At 35.5% G+C, this 17357-nt stretch overlaps 1 protein-coding gene across 6 annotated transcripts in view; it reads right to left on the reverse strand.

Annotated features, from left to right (window-relative positions):
• CCDC171 (coiled-coil domain containing 171) overlaps window positions 1–17357 on the reverse strand; it is a 383549-nt gene that overhangs the window by 268232 nt on the left and 97960 nt on the right. For all 6 annotated transcript variants that reach the window (XM_074017436.1, XM_005581679.5, XM_045373284.3 and 3 more), the window contains one exon: window positions 16614–16752. In XM_074017436.1, coding sequence (XP_073873537.1) covers window positions 16614–16752 — 139 coding nt within the window. The remainder of the gene's footprint in view (window positions 1–16613; window positions 16753–17357) is intronic.

Raw genomic sequence — 17357 nt, forward strand, 5'->3', positions numbered from 1 at the left:
ATGTACATTTACTTCATTTTAATTAAGATTAGCATCCTGGCTGGGCGCGGTGGCTCAAGCCTGTAATCCCAGCACTTTGGGAGGCCGAGACGGGCGTATCACGAGGTCAGGAAATCGAGACCATCCTGGCTAACATAGTGAAACCCCGTCTCTACTAAAAAATACAAAAAACTAGCCGGGCGAGGTGGCAGGCGCCTGTAGTTCCAGCTACTCGGGAGGCTGAGGCAGGAGAATGGCGTAAACCTGGGAGGCGGAGCTTGCAGTGAGCTGAGATCCGGCCACCACTGCACTCCAGCCTGGGGGACAGAACGAGACTCCGTCTCAAAAAAAAAGAAAAAAAAAAAAATTAGCATCCTTTCATGTTCACTAGCCATCTATATTTTTTTTCTGTGCATTGCCTGTTCATATCATGTGCCCATTTTTATATTATATCATTCATTTCTTCCTTAGTGATTTATAAAAGCACTCTGTAACTTATAAAAGCAATCTTTTTGTTACATATTGCAAATCATTTTTTCTCATTTCTATTTGCCATCTTAAAACAAAATTAAATTTTTCAAGCGATAAATATATTTATATTATATATATTTTATATAAATATATTTATATAATACATATTCTTAAAACAAAATCATATTTTTCAAGTGATCGAGTGTGCAAATCAATAGCATGCTTTAGGACTTCTGAGCTTTGTGTCATATTTTCCTTTTACTCCAAAATGACAGAACAATTCCATTTTTCTTCCAGCGCTTTTTCATTTTCCTCTTTTATGGCTCTTTGATCAATCTAAAATTTGTTTAGTATAAGCAATGCGTCAGGGATTTAGTCATATTATTTATCATTATAATATAACAAGTTGTCTAGAAACTATTTGTGAGATAATCTATCTCTAAACATTGATCTGGCATACCAACATTATCATATATCAAATTCTCATACATACTGATAGTCATTTTTGAACTCTTTACTCTGTTTCATTGCTTTCTCCATTATTTTGTCAGTAACAAACTCTTAATTGTGGTAACTTTATATATTTTTTTAAACTTGACTGAGACATAATTGACATAACATACAACTCACCCAATTAAAGTGTTTAATTTAATGTGTTTAGTATTTTCACGGGGTTGTACAACCATAACCACAATCTAAATTTAGAATAGTGTTGTCCCTACGAAAAGATGTGCCACAACCACTGACTCTCACTCCCCATTCTCCCACCACTACCCCCAAGGCCTAAAGAATCACCATTCTCATTTTTTTTGTTTTTCTTGTTTTGAGACGGAGTTTCCCTCTGTTGCCCAGGCTGAAGTCAATTCATTCTTCGGTGTTTGAATGTGGATATCCAGTTCCCTCAGCACCATGTGTTGAAAACTACGATTCTTTCTCCCACTGAATTGACCTGACACCCTTTTTGAAAACCAACTAGCCAGGCGTGGTGGCTCACGCCTGTAATCCCAGCACTTTGGGAGGCCGAGGCGGGTGGATCATGAGGTCAGGAGATCGAGACCATCCTTGCTAACACGGTGAAACCCCGTCTCTACTAAAAATACAAAAAAAAATTAGCCGGGCTTGGTGGCGGGGGCCTGTAGTCCCAGCTACTCGGGAGGCTGAGGCAGGAGAATGGCGTGAACCCGGGAGGCGGAGCTTGCAGTGAGCCGAGATCAGGCCACTGCACTCCAGCCTGGGAGACAGAGCAAGACTCTGTCTCAAAAAAAAAAAAAAAAAGAAAAGAAAACCAACTAAACATAATCGTGAGGGATTTTTTTCTAGATTCTCAATTCTGGTCCATTGATATATATGTAAATCATTATGCTAGTACCATACTATCTTGACTACTGTAGTTTTGTGGTTAGCTTTAAAATTGGAGCATGTTACTACTCCAACTTTATTCTTCTTTTTCAAGATTATTTTGGCTATTCAAAGTCCTTTATACTTCTTCTGAGACTGAGTGTCACTCTGTCACCCAGGCTAGAGTGCAGTAGTGTGATCTTCACTCACTGCAACCTCCAGCTCCTGGATTCAAGTGATTCTCATGCCTCAGCCTCCTGCGTAGCTGGAACTACAGACACGTGCCATCGCACCTGGCTAATTTTCGTATTTTTAATAGAGACAGGGTTTCACCATGTTGGCCAGGCTGGTCTCAAACTCCAGACCTCAACTGATCCACCTGCCCTCCCTAAGTGCTGTGATTACAGGCATGAGCCACTGTGCTGGGCCCCCTTATATTTCCATTATGTATTTTAGAATCTACTTGTTAATTTCTGCAAAAAGACAACTAAAAGTTCATTGGTGTTACGGGGGTAAACATAGCTCTCTTCCAAAAAGTCAACTGAGATTTTGATGGAGATTGCATTAAACCATCAATTTGGGGAGTACTAACATCTTACCAGTATTAACTATTACATGAACGTGAGAAATTTTTCATTTCAACCTTGTTTAATTTCTTTCCGTGATAAATTGCAGTTTTTCAGCAAACAACTTTTATGCGTCTTTTGTCAAATTATTCCTAAGTATTACATTCTTTATTATTTTATTGTCAATAGAATTGTTTCCTTAATTTTATTTTTGGATTGCTCATTGCTAGTTACAGAAATACAACTGCTTTCCTAAATGGATCTTGTATTGTATCCTACAACTCTGCTAAACTAATTTATTAGCTCTAATAATTTTCTGTGTGTATGTGGATTCCTTAGGATTTTCTAATATATCCAGGATTACATCATCTGCAAATAGACAATTTACTTCTTCCTTTCCAAAACCGATGCCTTTCATTTCTTTTTCTTGCCTAACATCATTAGCTAGAACCTCCAGTAAAATGTTGAAGAGAGATGGTGAGAGTGTGTATCCTTGTCTTATTCCTAATCTTATGGTGAAAGTATTCAGTCTTTCACCATTAACTGTGATGTCAGATGTAGGTTTTCCATAGATGCTCTTCATGAGGATGAGGAGGAAGTTTCCTTCTGTTCTTAGTTTGTTGAGCATTTTTATCAAAAAAGGATGCTGCATTTTATCAAAAGTTTTTCTGTGTCTATTGAGATCATTTGGCTTCCATCATTTTTTTTTATTATATTTTAAGTTCCAGGGTACGTGTGCACAACATACAGGTTTGCTACATATGTATACATGTGCCATGTTGGTGTGCTGCACCAATTAACTCGTCATTTACATTAGGTATATCTCCTAATGCTATCCCTCCCCCTCCACCCCACAACAGGCCCCAGTATGTGATGTTCCCCTTCCTGCGTCCAAGTGTTCTCATTGTTCAGTTCCCACCTATAAGTGAGAACATGCAGTGTTTGGTTTTCTGTCCTTGAGATAGTTGGCTGAGAACGATGGTTCCCAACTTCATCCGTGTCCCTGCAAAGGACATGAACTCATCCTTTTTTATGGCTGCATAGTATTCCATGGTGTATATATGCCACATTTTCTTAATCCAGTCTATCATTGATGGACATTTGGGTTGGTTCCAAATCTTTGCTATTGTGAATAGTGCCGCAATAAACATACATGTGCATGTGTCTTTACAGCAGCATGATTTATAATCCTTTGGGTATATACCCAGTAATGGAATGACTGGATCAAATGGTATTTCTAGTTCTAGATCCCTGAGGAATTGCCACACTGTCTTCCACAATGGTTGAACTAGTTTACAGTCCCACCAACAGTGTAAAAGTGTTCCTATTTCTCCACATCCTCTCCAGCACCTGTTGTTTCCTGACTTTTTAATGATCACCATTCTAAATGGTGTGAGACGGTATCTCGTTGTGGTTTTGATTTGCATTTTTCTGATGGCCAGTGATGATGAGCATTTTTTCATGTGTCTGTTGGCTGTATAACTGTCTTATTTTGAGAAGTGTCTTTTCATATCCTTTGCCGACTTGTTGATGGGGTTTTTTTTTTTCCTGTAAATTTGTTTGAGTTCTTTGTAGATTCTGTATATTAGCCCTTTGTCAGATGAGTAGATTGCAAACATTTTCTCCCATTCTGTAGGTTGCCTGTTCATTCTGATGGTAGTTTCTTTTGCTGTGCAGAAGCTCTTTAGTTTAATTAGATCCCATTTGTCAATTTTGGCTTTTGTTGCCATTGCTTTTGGTGTTTTAGTCATGAAGCCCTCACTCATGAGTATGTCCTGAATGGTATTGCCTAGGTTTTCTTCTAGGACTTTTATGGTTTTAGGTCTAACATTTAAGTCTTTAATACATCCTGAATTAATTTTTGTACAAGCTGTAAGGAAGGGATCCAGTTTCAGCCTTCTACATATGGCTACCCAGTTTTCCCAGCAAGATTTGTTAAACAGGGAATCCTTTCCCCATATGTTGTTTTTGTCAGGTTTGTCAAAGATCAGATAGCTGTAGATGTATGGTATTATTTCTGAGGGCTCTGTTCTGTTCCATTAGTCTGTATCTCTGTTTTGGTACCAGTACCATGCTGTTTTGGTTAATGTAGCCTTGTAGTATAGTTTGAAGTCAGGTAGGGTGATGCCTCCAGCTTTGTTCTTTTGGCTTAGGATTGACTTGGCAATGCGGACTCTTTTTTTGTTCCATATGAAATTTAAAGTAGTTTTTTCCAATTCTGTGAAGAAAGTCATTGGTAGCTTGATGGTGATGGCACTGAATCTATAAATTACCTTGGGCAGTATGGCCATTTTCATGATATTGATTCTTCGTATCCATGAGCATGGAATGTTCTTCCATTTGTTTGTGTCCTCTTTTATTTCACTGAGCAGTGGTTTGTAGTTCTCCCTGAAGAGGTCCTTCACATCTCTTGTTAGTTGGATTCCTAAGTATTTTATTCTCTTTGAAGTAATTGTGAATGGGAGTTCACTCATGATTTGGCTCTCTGTTTGTCTGTTACTGGTGTATAAGAATGCTTGTGATTTTTGCACGTTGATTTTGTATCCTGATTTTGTATCCTGAAGTTGCTTATCAGCTTAAGGAGATTTTGGGCTGAGACGATGGGGTTTTCTAGATATACAATCATGTCATCTGCAAACAGGGACAATTTGACTTCCTCTTTTCCTAATGGAATACCCTTTACTTCTTTCTCCTACCTGATTGTCCTGGCCTGAACTTCCAACACTATGTTGAATAGGAGTGTGACAGAGGGCATCCCTGTCTTGTACCGGTTTTCAAAGGGAATGCTTCTAGTTTTTGCCCATTCAGTATGATATTGGCTGTGAGTTTGTCATAAATAGCTCTTATTATTTTGAGATACATCCCATCAAGTCCTAATTTATTGAGAGATTTTAGCATGAAGAGCTGTTGAATTTTGTCAAAGGCCTTTTCTGCATCTATTGAGATAATCATGTGGTTTTTGTTGTTGGTTCTGTTTACATGCTGGATTATGTTTATTGATTTGCATATGTTGAACCAGCCTGGCATCCCAGGGATGAAGCCCACTTGATCATGGTGGATAAGCTTTTGATGTGTTGCTGGATTCGGTTTGCCAGTATTTTATTGAGGATTTTTGCATCGATGTTCATCGGGTATATTGGCCTAAAATTCTTTTTTTTTGTTGTGTCTCTGCTAGGCTTTGGTATCAGGATGATGCTGGCCTCATAAAATGAGTTAGGGAGGATTCCCTCTTTTTCTATTGATCGGAATAGTTTCAGAAGGAATGGTACCAGCTCCTCCTTGTACCTCTGGTAGAATTCGGCTGTGAATCTGTCTGGTCCTGGACTTTTTTTGGTTGATAGGCTATTAATTATTGCCTCAATATCAGAGCCTGTTATTGGTCTATTCAGATATTCAACTTCTTCCTGGATTAGTCTTGGGAAGGTGTATGTGTCCAGGAATTTATCCATTTCTTCTAGATTTTCTAGTTTATTTGCGTAGAGGTGTTTATGGTATTCTCTGATGATAGTCTGTATTTCTGTGGGATCGGTGGTGATATCCCCTCTGTCATTTTTTATTGTGTCTATTTGATTCTTCTCTCTTTTCTATTAGTCTTGCTAGCAGTCTACCAATTTTGTTGATCTTTTTGAAAAAACAGCTCCTGGATTCACTGATTTTTAGACTGGCAAATTGGATAAAGAGTCAAGACACATTGTGCTGTATTCAGGAAACCCATCTCACGTGCAGAGACACACATAGGCTCAAAATAAAGGGATGGAGGAAGATCTACCAAGCAAATGGAAAACAAAAAAAGGCAGGGGTTGCAATCCTAGTCTCTGATAAAACAGACTTTAAACCAACAAAGATCAAAAGAGACAAAGAAGGCCATTACATAATGGTAAAGGGATCAATTCACCAGGAAGAGCTAACTATCCTAAATATATATGCACCCAATACAGGAGCACCCAGATTCATAAAGCAAGTTCTTAGATACTTACAAAGAGACTTAGACTCCCATACAATAATAATGGGAGACTTTAACACCTCACTGTCAACATTAGACAGATCAACGAGACAGAAAGTTAACACAGATATCCAGGAATTGAACTCAGCTCTGCACCAAGCGGAGCTAATAGACATCTACAGAACTCTCTACCCCAAATCAACAGAATATACATTCTTCTCAGCACCACATCGCACTTATTCCAAAACTGACCACACAGTTGGAAGTAAAGCACTCCTCAGCAAATGTAAAAGAACAGAAATTTTAACTAACTGTCTCTCAGACCACAGTGCAATCAAACTAGAACTCAGGATTAAGAAACTCACTCAAAACTGCTCAACTACATGGAAACTAAACAACCTGCTTCTGAATGCTACTGGGTAAATAATGAAATGAAGGCAGAAATAAAGATGTTCTTTGAAACCAATGAGAACAAAGACACAACGTACCAGAATCTCTGGGACACATTTAAAGTAGTGTGTAGAGGGAAATTTATAGCACTAAATGCCCACAAGAGCAAGCAGGAAAGATCTAAAATTGACACCCATCATTTATTACATTAGTTGATTTTCAGGTGTTAAACTAGTATTATATTCCTGAGATAAATCCCACTTGATCATGGTGTAATATCTTTTTTATATCTTGCTGGATTCAGCTTGCTAGTATAGTTTTGAGAATTTTAGCATCTACATTCAAAAGGGATACTAGTCTGCAGTTTTCTTTTGGTATATATGGCTTTTGTATCAAGGTAATAATACTGACTTCACAGAATGATATGGGAAGTGTTATCTCTGCTTCTATTTTTGAAAAAAATAACGAAGAATTGGTGGTAATTGTTCTTAAACATTTAAATAAATTTACCAGTGAAGCTATCTAGGCCTGGGCTTTTCTTTGTGGGAGTTATTTTGATTACTAATCCAATCTCTTTTGATTTTTTTTACTTTGCATTTTGATATTCTAAGACATCTTGCTATAGCATTGATTTTCTATTTCTTTCTTTTTTTTTTTTTTTTTTTTTTTTTTTTTTTTTGAGATGGAGTCTCGCTCTGTTGCCCAGGCTGGAATGCAATGGCACCACCTCAGATCACCACAACCTCCGCCTCCCGGGTTCAAGCGATTCTACTGCCTCAGACTCCCAAGTAGTTGGGACTAGAGGCATGCGCCACCATGCCCTGCTAATTTTTGTATTGTCAGTAGAGACGGGGTTTCACTATGTTGACAAGACTGGTCGTGAACTCCTGACCTCGTGATCTGCCTGCCTTGGCCTGCTAAGTGTTAGGATTACAGGGGTAAGCCACTGTGCCCAGCCAATTTTATATTTCTTCTTAACCAGTTTTGGTAATTTGTGTCTTTCTAGATATTTGTCCATTCTAAATTATCTAATTTGTTGGCATACAGTTTTTCAGAGTATTCTCTTACAATTATTTCTATTTCCATGTGGTCAGTAGTTATATCCCCTTTTCATTCATGATTTCAATAATTTGAATCTCTTCTCTTTATTTTTATGAGTGTAACTAAGCGTTATCAATTTAGTTATCTTTTCAAAGAATCAACTTTTGGTTTCACTGATTTCCTCTATTTTTAAAAAATTCTCTATTTTATTTCCTTGTTAGTCTTTACTGTTTCTTTTCTTCCACTTGTTTTGGGTTTAGTTTGCTCTTTTCTCTTTTCTTACCATGAAATGTTAGATTACTGATTTGAGAATTTTTTTTTTTAAGAGACGGGGGTCTCGCTATGTTGCCCAGGCTGACCTCGAACTCTTGGACTCAGGAAACCCACCTCAGCCTTCCTAGTAGCTAGGAACTGCAGGCATGGACCACCATGCCCCACTATTTTTTTTTTAATATAGATGACTATGGCTATAAGTTTCCATCTTAAGCATAGTGTTAGCTGCATCCCACAAAGTTTGGTATGTTGTCTTTTTATTTCACTGATCTCAAAGTGTTTTCTAATTCCTTTGTGATTTCTTTTAGACTTGTTGGTTATTTAGGAGTGCGTTATCTAATTTTCACATACTTGTGAATTTTTCCTCTGTTGCCTTCTGTTATTGATTTCTAATTTGATTTCATTATGGTCAGAGAAGACACTTTGTATGATTTCAATCCTTTTAAATTTATTGAGGCTTGTTTCATGGCCTAGCATATGATCTTTCCACAAGAATATTTCATGTACACTTGAGAAGAACGTGTGTTCTTTTGCTAATGGGTGTGGTGTTCTATAGATATCTGTAAGGTCTAATTTGTTTACAGTACTGTTGAGTCTTCTATTTATTTGTTGATATTCTTCCTTGTTGTTCTACCCATTACTGAAAGTGGGGTACTGAAGCCCCGAAATATTATTGTTGTCTATTTCTCCCTTCAATTATGTCAGGTTTTTCTTCAAATAGTTTGGAGCTCTGTTGTTGGGTGTATACATAATTGTTAGATCGTTCTGGTGGATTGACCCTTTTAACAACATGAGGTGTCCCTCTTTATCTCTAGTAACATTTTTATTCTAAAGTCTATTTTTTCTGCCATCAGTACATCCACTCCAGTTCTTTTTTTTTTTAATTGGTGCATGGTATATTTTTTCCATCCTCTGCTATTTTGATACATATATTATCTTTTTTTTTTTTTTTTTTTTTTTTTTGAGACAGAGTCTTGCTCTGTCGCCCAGGCTAGAGTGCAGTGGCGCGATCTCGGCTCACTGCAAGCTCTTCCTCCCGGGTTCACGCCATTCTCCTGATACATATATTATCTTTAATGCTCATCGAAAACCCTGCATGACTGAGATTGTTAGCACCATTTTACAAATGAGCAAATGGATCCAGAGGAAGAATATCACTAAAGTCACACAACTAAAATGAGATAGGCCTGGGATTAAAACTCAGATCAATATGCCTCCAAAATTTATGTTCTTTTTATTATGCCAGCTGACTGAAGTCCCCATTAATACCAAGGTATAAAAATTTACAGGAATATATGTATAGAAAGCCAAATAAACTGCATACTTGGAGTGAGCTTAATATCAAGGTTCAATTAAATTCCTAGTTCAAAAATAATTCTCTTTCAAGTATAGGGCTCAATCTTAACCAAAATATGAGCTAATATTTCTACACTTTAAATATTAAATTTATTACAATTTGAGATCAAAATTAGGGTCAAACTAGGCAGAAAATATTGAATAGTGTAAAATTTTTCAAAGAGCAAAAAAGAGATTTACCCACTCATCAGGCTTAAAAAGAAGCTAATGTTCATCTACCTGAAAATTACTATTACATTTATAATTATTAATATTATAATTTTCACATCATTCTACAGAGATGTCTGGCTAATAGTCTTACAAATAATATAGCCAGTAGGCAGTTAGCTTAAATTTAATAATTACATTATTAACTTGTTTTACAGTTGATAAGTTTTTTTTCCTAACAAATTGTTTCAGTTTTATTAATGAAGCTTCCACTCTTCACACATACAGTAAAAGCGTCAGGATTTTGTTTTGTTTTTTAAGTGCTGGATTGTGGTTATAGTCATCTTTTTTTTTTTTTTTTTTTTTTTTTTTGAGACAGGGTCTCACTTTGTGCCCCAGGCTAGCGTGCACTGGCGTAATCATGGCTCACTACAGTCTCAACCTCCCAGGCTCAAGTGATCCTCCCATCTCAGCCTCCCAAGTAGCTGAGAACTACAGGCACATGCCACCATGCCAGGTAATTTTTTAATTTTTTTGTAGATATGGGAGTCTCACTACGTTTGTTGCTCAGGCTGGTCTCAAACTCCTGGGCTCAATCTTTCTTCCATTTCAGACTCTCAAAGTGCTGGGATTATAGGTGTCAGCCACCACATCTGGTCTATGCTTATATTCAAATTTTGTTCCCAAAGCTGCTAGTTCTCTTAACAACCTTTTAATATACAAGGAATTTGAGAATGAAAACAGAATCCATTAGCTAAATAAACAAAACTGTTGAGCTGAAAACAAAGTACTAATTGAAGATGAAATATAGTTTCTACTTTTTTATTAATATATTTTGTCATGTGACATAAAGAATAAGTTTAGGTTAATGATAAATTGTTGACTCAACAAACGCTATAATTCTAAAGATACTCAGAAATTTAAAAGAACTGTAGGATAAAGGGACTCACTTCTTTGCCTCAGACAAAACTCACACATGGAATGCATTGCCCTAGGATTACAGGTCCCATAATGCTATGCTGGCTAACCAGATAATGTTTAGATGAGCATTTACTCACCACCCAACATGATCCAAGGACTACTTTAGATGCCGTGATGAATCTACAACCAGTGTAAACAGAGGACTAAAAATACCAAAATATTCAAAGAAAGTTCAGAAAATGTTGTGATTGACAAATATTAATGTATTATGAAAGAGGAGTCAATGTTGGTTAAAAAGTATCTTTAATCAGAAAGAAAAATGAAATAACAAACGACCTTTATTTGCACCTTGGGATACTATACCTCTCACACTGCTGAATTGAATGCATTTCTGGCTTAATGTAACATGTCATTCTTTTTTATTTGTTTCATAATCATCCTCTCTTTTTATGATCCTTCAAAACCTCATCCCTCACTTTTGAGTGACCAAATAGAAAGGCATGTAAATAAAAATTTCTATTGCGAGCCTTTGAAGAAACATATAAAAACTATATATAAATATTTATATTTAAAAATTAGTAAATGGGTCTTACTGATCTGCTATGGAAAAAGTTGACTCAAGTCATAAATAACAATAAAAACAATGAAGGACAATTTTAATAAGGTTAAAAATAATAGAAAAAACAAATAGGTTAAAAAAGGCTTTAGTCAATGGGTATTTTTTTTTAATGAAATAAGCATTTTAGATATAGGTTGAACTTTTGCAACTAATATATAGTGCTTATAATTTCCGAACATTTTTGAACTCAAGTAAAACTTTTACGTTTTTTATTTAAATATATGTTAAGCAATTATGAAGAAATTCTAAGTGAAAACAAGGAAGCATCAGAGCCTATAATCTTCATTACATACTTTTACCCTTACAGCTCACCTTTTCATCATATCTTGTACCTAGTTACCATTATATGCACAATGCATTTGTATGGGCTTAAGGAGCTCTGGATAGCTTTTGTTATCATCACCATCAGCAGCTTTTCCCTGATCATATTAATGATAGCTAGTCTCTTAGTTCCCTACCACCTTGTTTACCTATGCCGCTTCCAAGGATGTCAGTATTCCATGATCCCACTTGCTTATCTCACATAATGAAATGTTACCCATCTTTACTTAGCTTTAACAATCAGTTTGTTTTTCAGCAGGTGCTACCTTTCAATCTGAATAGGGGCCTTAACATACAAACATCTCTCTCGCGATCTCTTGCTCTCTCTCTCTCTCACACACATATGTATACAATACCATTTTATTTTTTCCCAGGTGAAAAATGAGATTTGGATTTTCAAAATTTACTAATTTGCATAGAAATAAATTTCAAAAGGCTTAATGCAAAAGTTTTATGCCTATACCATAAATTTAGGAAGTCAGCCTCCTAAAAGGAATACTTAAATACACAAAGACACATACGCGATGAATATTATTTATTAGAATTAAAACTTAAGGGCCACTAAAAGAAACGGAAAGTGATATTTATATTAGCAAAAACAATGCCCATGTACAAATACTACTCCTATTCTTGGTGCAAAACAAGAATCAATCATTTTTTATTAAAAATTTGGAATAGCATATTTATTAGCCCATTAGTTTTGAAAACCTCCTACAAAATCAGAAACATGTTCTTCTAAAGCAAACCTAATAGTTCATTGGAAGTAAAAATATTATCAAGAAATATTACCTTCACCACAAAGCATAACCATCAAAACACTTTCCAAAATCATATTTAATGCTGGCAATCATTATTATTATATAATCAGTTAAGCCCCCAAAAGTATTGGGAAAAAATATACACTTGACCATTTTCAATCACAAGTTCTTTAGAGAATAAAACATTCTTTGAGCAAAACCTCATGAGAACTAGAATTCCCTTTTCAATATAAAGTCTCTCCTAGAGCTGTAACTAAATATTACTGAGTGGCAGAAAAACAAATCTCAAGAAATGACGGACTCAAGAAAATTTCATTGAAGAAAGCACACAGCAAGTTCTAATAATACCAATTTGAAAATGAAAGCTCCCCTGCTTCAAGAGAAGCAGATATAAAAACTCACAGTAATGTCTAAAAGACCCAGCTGGATCTGCTGAGCCTCAGATGGACTTTAATAAGCATGATCACTAAGCGCCTTAAACTAGAAATTCAGTTTTATTTAGTAGTTGATTAAATCATTATTAAATTCATAGATTTTGAAACTAAAAGCTCAATTTCCAATCAAAAATTTTTATAGTCAAATTCTGTCAAGTTTCATATTCTGTGTTCACATCTTCACGTAAACATGAAAATAAATTTGTTAAGTCCTTGGATGTCCTATGTTGAAATCCTACTAATTCTATGACATTCAAAATAATAATTATGTACCATTAATTTATTAGTTGTATCTTTTAAATCTATACATTGAATAAAAGTAATTTCATTAATATAAAATTATAATTAGAATACAAAGAAATGATAAATGTTTGAGATAATATAGTAATTACCCAGATCTGATCACTTTATGTTATATATATCAAAACATCACAGTGTACCCTACAAATACGTATTAATACAATTATTTTGTGTCATTTAAAAATAAATAAAGTACAATTAAAGTTGGCAGGTTTATATTTATTAAAAACCCACAAAAGACAACATACTCAGTTTAGAGTTTTCCAAAATTATGTTTTATATTTATATAATATCTCTCTCGAAACAGGGGAGCTATCACTGTCCAAGTAGTTTATTAAGACTTTCTGTATCCTAGGCTAGATGATCTCTAAAGCCCCTAACAGCTCTGCTGCTGTATCTAGCCCAGGATACAGCATAAGGCTATGCTGTACTAACACATACAAAGTTATTTGTAAGTCTCAAAATTCCTCAAGTCTTTGTATCTTATTAATAACACCTTGATCTCACGAGTAAACCTACAGAGGATAGTGACTTTAACTTTCTTTTGCAATGTAACAGAGAAAATAAAGACCAAGACTTAAATAATGACCATGAACCTGACCTAAATTAGAAAACAAGCTGGTACCTCAAAGGGGAAGAAAACTTACCTGTCGGTAATTTATGCTTCCCATCTATAGTCTGTAAAATACTAAAACTATTATGCTCAAAAGAAATATAACAGTGGAAAAGACACACGAGGGTATGTAAAATCATGGCATGTCATTAAAACAATTTCATTTCTAAAAGCAAAAGGGAAAATCTTCCTCATAAGTCATTCTCTCTTCAGTCAACAACAATTATGAATTCAAAGCACAAATAACAGCAAGACTGTGAATGCAGAACTAGAAAAACTTCATTTCTTAGGGCTTAAAATTTTAATTTGGCAGAAACACCTTTCAAGAGAAATTTTTCAAGCCTTCTTTCCCCTAAAGGCCACTAATCTACCGAGAAAAGTCAATAAAGGAATATGTACAAGAAAAAATATATTTAGGAAAAGTGATAGAATAGTAATTTATAAAAAGAAAAACATTGTACTTACTATTTAAAGACATTTTCATTAAACAGGTCTTAAATTTCATATTATGGACAGGTAAAGAAATAGAGAACAACAGCTCTAATAAGCATAAAACAGAAAAGTTAAAGCTAACAGGGAAGAAGAAAGAAGAGAAAGATGGAAGAAAGTAAGACACAAATCTATGAGTTTAAGAGAGATGAAAAAATTAAGAGGAACATATTAACAGTCTGAGCCACATAAATTGTACATCACTTAGTCTGGCAACCTGAGTAAGTTTTTCAAACAACCCATTCGGCAAGGAACTATTACATTATTCACAGATCTGCAACTGCTTTTAGCAATCCATCAAGCTTTGAAGAAACAGCCTACAATTTTCACCATCATTATCAAAACAGTAGTGTTTAATGGGTTAATACAATGAATACAATGAGTGCAGAGGGTCCCAACAGGCAAACATAGGTTGCTGGTGAGCTGTCACTAGCATTATTTGAGACCATATATCACTTTGTAAAAGTTTTAGAAAAAAAAATCTGTTGGTACTAAGTAAATTTTCTTAATCACTAAATATGCATATGCTCTGTGGTGAGTTAAACCAGTCTCATTTTATTTTTGTATCTACTCACTAAAGTGCTAGAAAACTAGAATTAGGAAAATTCATGCAACCTATATTGGTGAATATGTCTTAACTCTTGCATTCTTAGTTATAACCCTGGCTTATTTTCCAAACTATTCAGTACAATATCTAATAAGCAAGCAGACCAAATGCAGTACTCCGCTCAATGACCCTGACATATTTTTCTCCACTACTGATTCAACCTCCTGAACTAGGAGGTAAGAGTTAAAACAGCCAACGAAATTTAAGATGACACATTACAGTGAACAGATGCTAAAGTAGACTACACAGAGGGCTCTTAACTTTCTAAAACATCACATTCAAAATACCAAACTGCAAACTGATTTCTAGAACAAGCAATGATATCAATTTCCTGAATAAGAACACAGCAAATATCTTGAGATAAATGGAAAATGTATATAATATTGGATCATCTGACAAAACAATGAAGTTTTAACTATATCCCATTATTAGCTTTTGATCCGGGCAGCACTGATTTGGTGACCAAATCCTAGTATAACCCAGGGTCCACCTTTTTTGAGGAGAATAATAGCCATTGTCCTCAATAACTAAATCACTAAAAGTTTTGGAATATAACTGAAAGTGAAGCAGTCAAGCCTCTGAGGAAAGTATATACGCGTAGAACAAAACAAAGAAGTAATACGGTATTACCATAAACTTTACACCCTCCCTGGTGGGGTCCCCAGCAAACTGCAGAGAAGAGGATTCTGCATCAACCAAATAAATCCATCGAACAAATGTTTATTGAGTCAAGTACTATAGTGGAATCTAGGTATGTAAAATGAAGTAAGCTAACCTGAATGCATTCATATCCTCTTGGGAGACATAATACACATCAAATTTCAGTGAGTATTATGATAAAGATGCTGAACTAAGTACTAAAGAAATAATGTTGAGGAGGCACAGAATTTTAACTTAAGGGGGATGACAGTGGGGAAGACAGAATAACAGAAAGCTTCACAGATTGCAAGAAATCAGAGCTGGGCATCACAGGATGTATAGAAATCTGTCAATGGAAACAAAAAGGAGCATTTTAGTCACTGCAGGTCAAAGAAATGAAAAACGTGAATAAAAATAAGAATATATGAAAAGATGTGTTTAGATCAAGTGCAGTGGTTCATACCTTAATCCCAGCATTTTGGGAAGCCAAGACAGGAGGACCACTTGAGGCCACTTGTTTGGTGCCAGCCTAGCCAACGCAGCGAGACCTCATCTCTGTAAAAAAATTTTTAAACCAGCCAGGCACAGAGGCACACATCTGCAGTCTCAGCTACTCAGGGGGCTGAGGCAAGAGGAGCGCTTGAGCCCAGGAGTTGGAGATTACAGTAAGCTAGGGTTGCACCACTGCACTCTAGCCTGGGCAACAGAGTGAATGAAACCCCATCTTTAAAAAAAGAAAAGAAAAGAAAAAAATGTGTTTAGAAAACAAGGAACACTATAATGAAGCTAAAGCAAGACAGATAGAGGACAAAGGCAAAAGAAGAGGGTAGAAAAGTTAACATGAAGACAAAAGGAAAAGGTCCTGAGATTACACAACAAGAAACTGGCCGTTATTTCAAAAACAACAGGGAGACACTGACATGCTGATGAGTTTTGAATAAAGAGAGGTTGACAAACACAGATCAATATTTTACAAAGATAAATTTGGTTATTGTGTAAAAGCTAGATTACTGGAGAATGGAGAGAGAGTGATCAGGTACAAAACAATTACAAAAGGAAGTCTTTGAAATCATCATATGTGTTCATTACAAACCCCAATCACCCTTAATCTAAGTAACACTGTTTTATGTACGATAAAAAAATGAAAACATTTGAATACATTTTTGAAAATTCTATAATTCAGAGTTTTTACTAGTTGAGTTAGTTTCCCCCAATTATTCCAAATCAGAGAGATTTCATTATGTATATCTTTGATGTAATCAGCATTTCCAGTTTTGGAAATTTTGTTTGTCACTAAAGTAACTTTCATACTATTATCTCATGGAATGTGGTCAGGAAAAACAACCCTGCTATACATCAACTACGACCCAGTAAAGTGATTGCATAGGGTTTTCTTTTTTATTCTTACCATTACTAGTTCTTCCTGTAACTCACTGCAACTTTTTTCATTATACTGGAGTCTCTTTGAGAGGTCTATAATTACTTTCTTCTGTTCCTCGATCTCTTCATTTAGTTTCTTGTTTTTGGAGAAATACTCTCTTTCTAATCTGAAAAGTTAAAGTGTCAGAGCAGGTTTTTCAAACACGCTTATATCAACTGATATTACACACCTTTAAGACATATGGCAGATGTACTACATATCATGTGTTCATGCTAAAAGACTTTTTAAGGCTGCCTTTCCTTTTTCAAACAAAAAGTACTGCATATTCTTAAATGAAAAACTTCAAAGCAATATCACTTCCCCTTTGATAGTAGGTATTTGTAGTATGCCCAAGGCTATAAGCAAAATAGATTTGGTTAGTGTTGATTTGGTTGCACCGTCATTTTTGATGAGCAAAACCCACCTACCATAGTTCAATTAGCTCAGAGACTATCTCAAGAATGAGAAAACAGTACTACCAAACAATTTTAAAATTAAAATACAACATTAAAAATGGAACAAATGTCTCACATCTGAATGTCCACGCAAGTAGAACCAGTGTGGTGGCTTGGAAAATCCAAAACGAAGAATAATCAAAAATAATTCACATTCACTTTGAAGACATATGAATTTCTTTTCAAACGATTCACCTTCCTATTTAAGTTTTGCTCAGAAAGGCCAGGTGCAGCTGTTCACAACTGTAATCCCAGCACTTTGGCAGTCCATGGCAGG

Source organism: Macaca fascicularis, chromosome 15 (assembly GCF_037993035.2).
Source record: "Macaca fascicularis isolate 582-1 chromosome 15, T2T-MFA8v1.1".
NCBI lineage: Eukaryota > Metazoa > Chordata > Mammalia > Primates > Cercopithecidae > Macaca > Macaca fascicularis.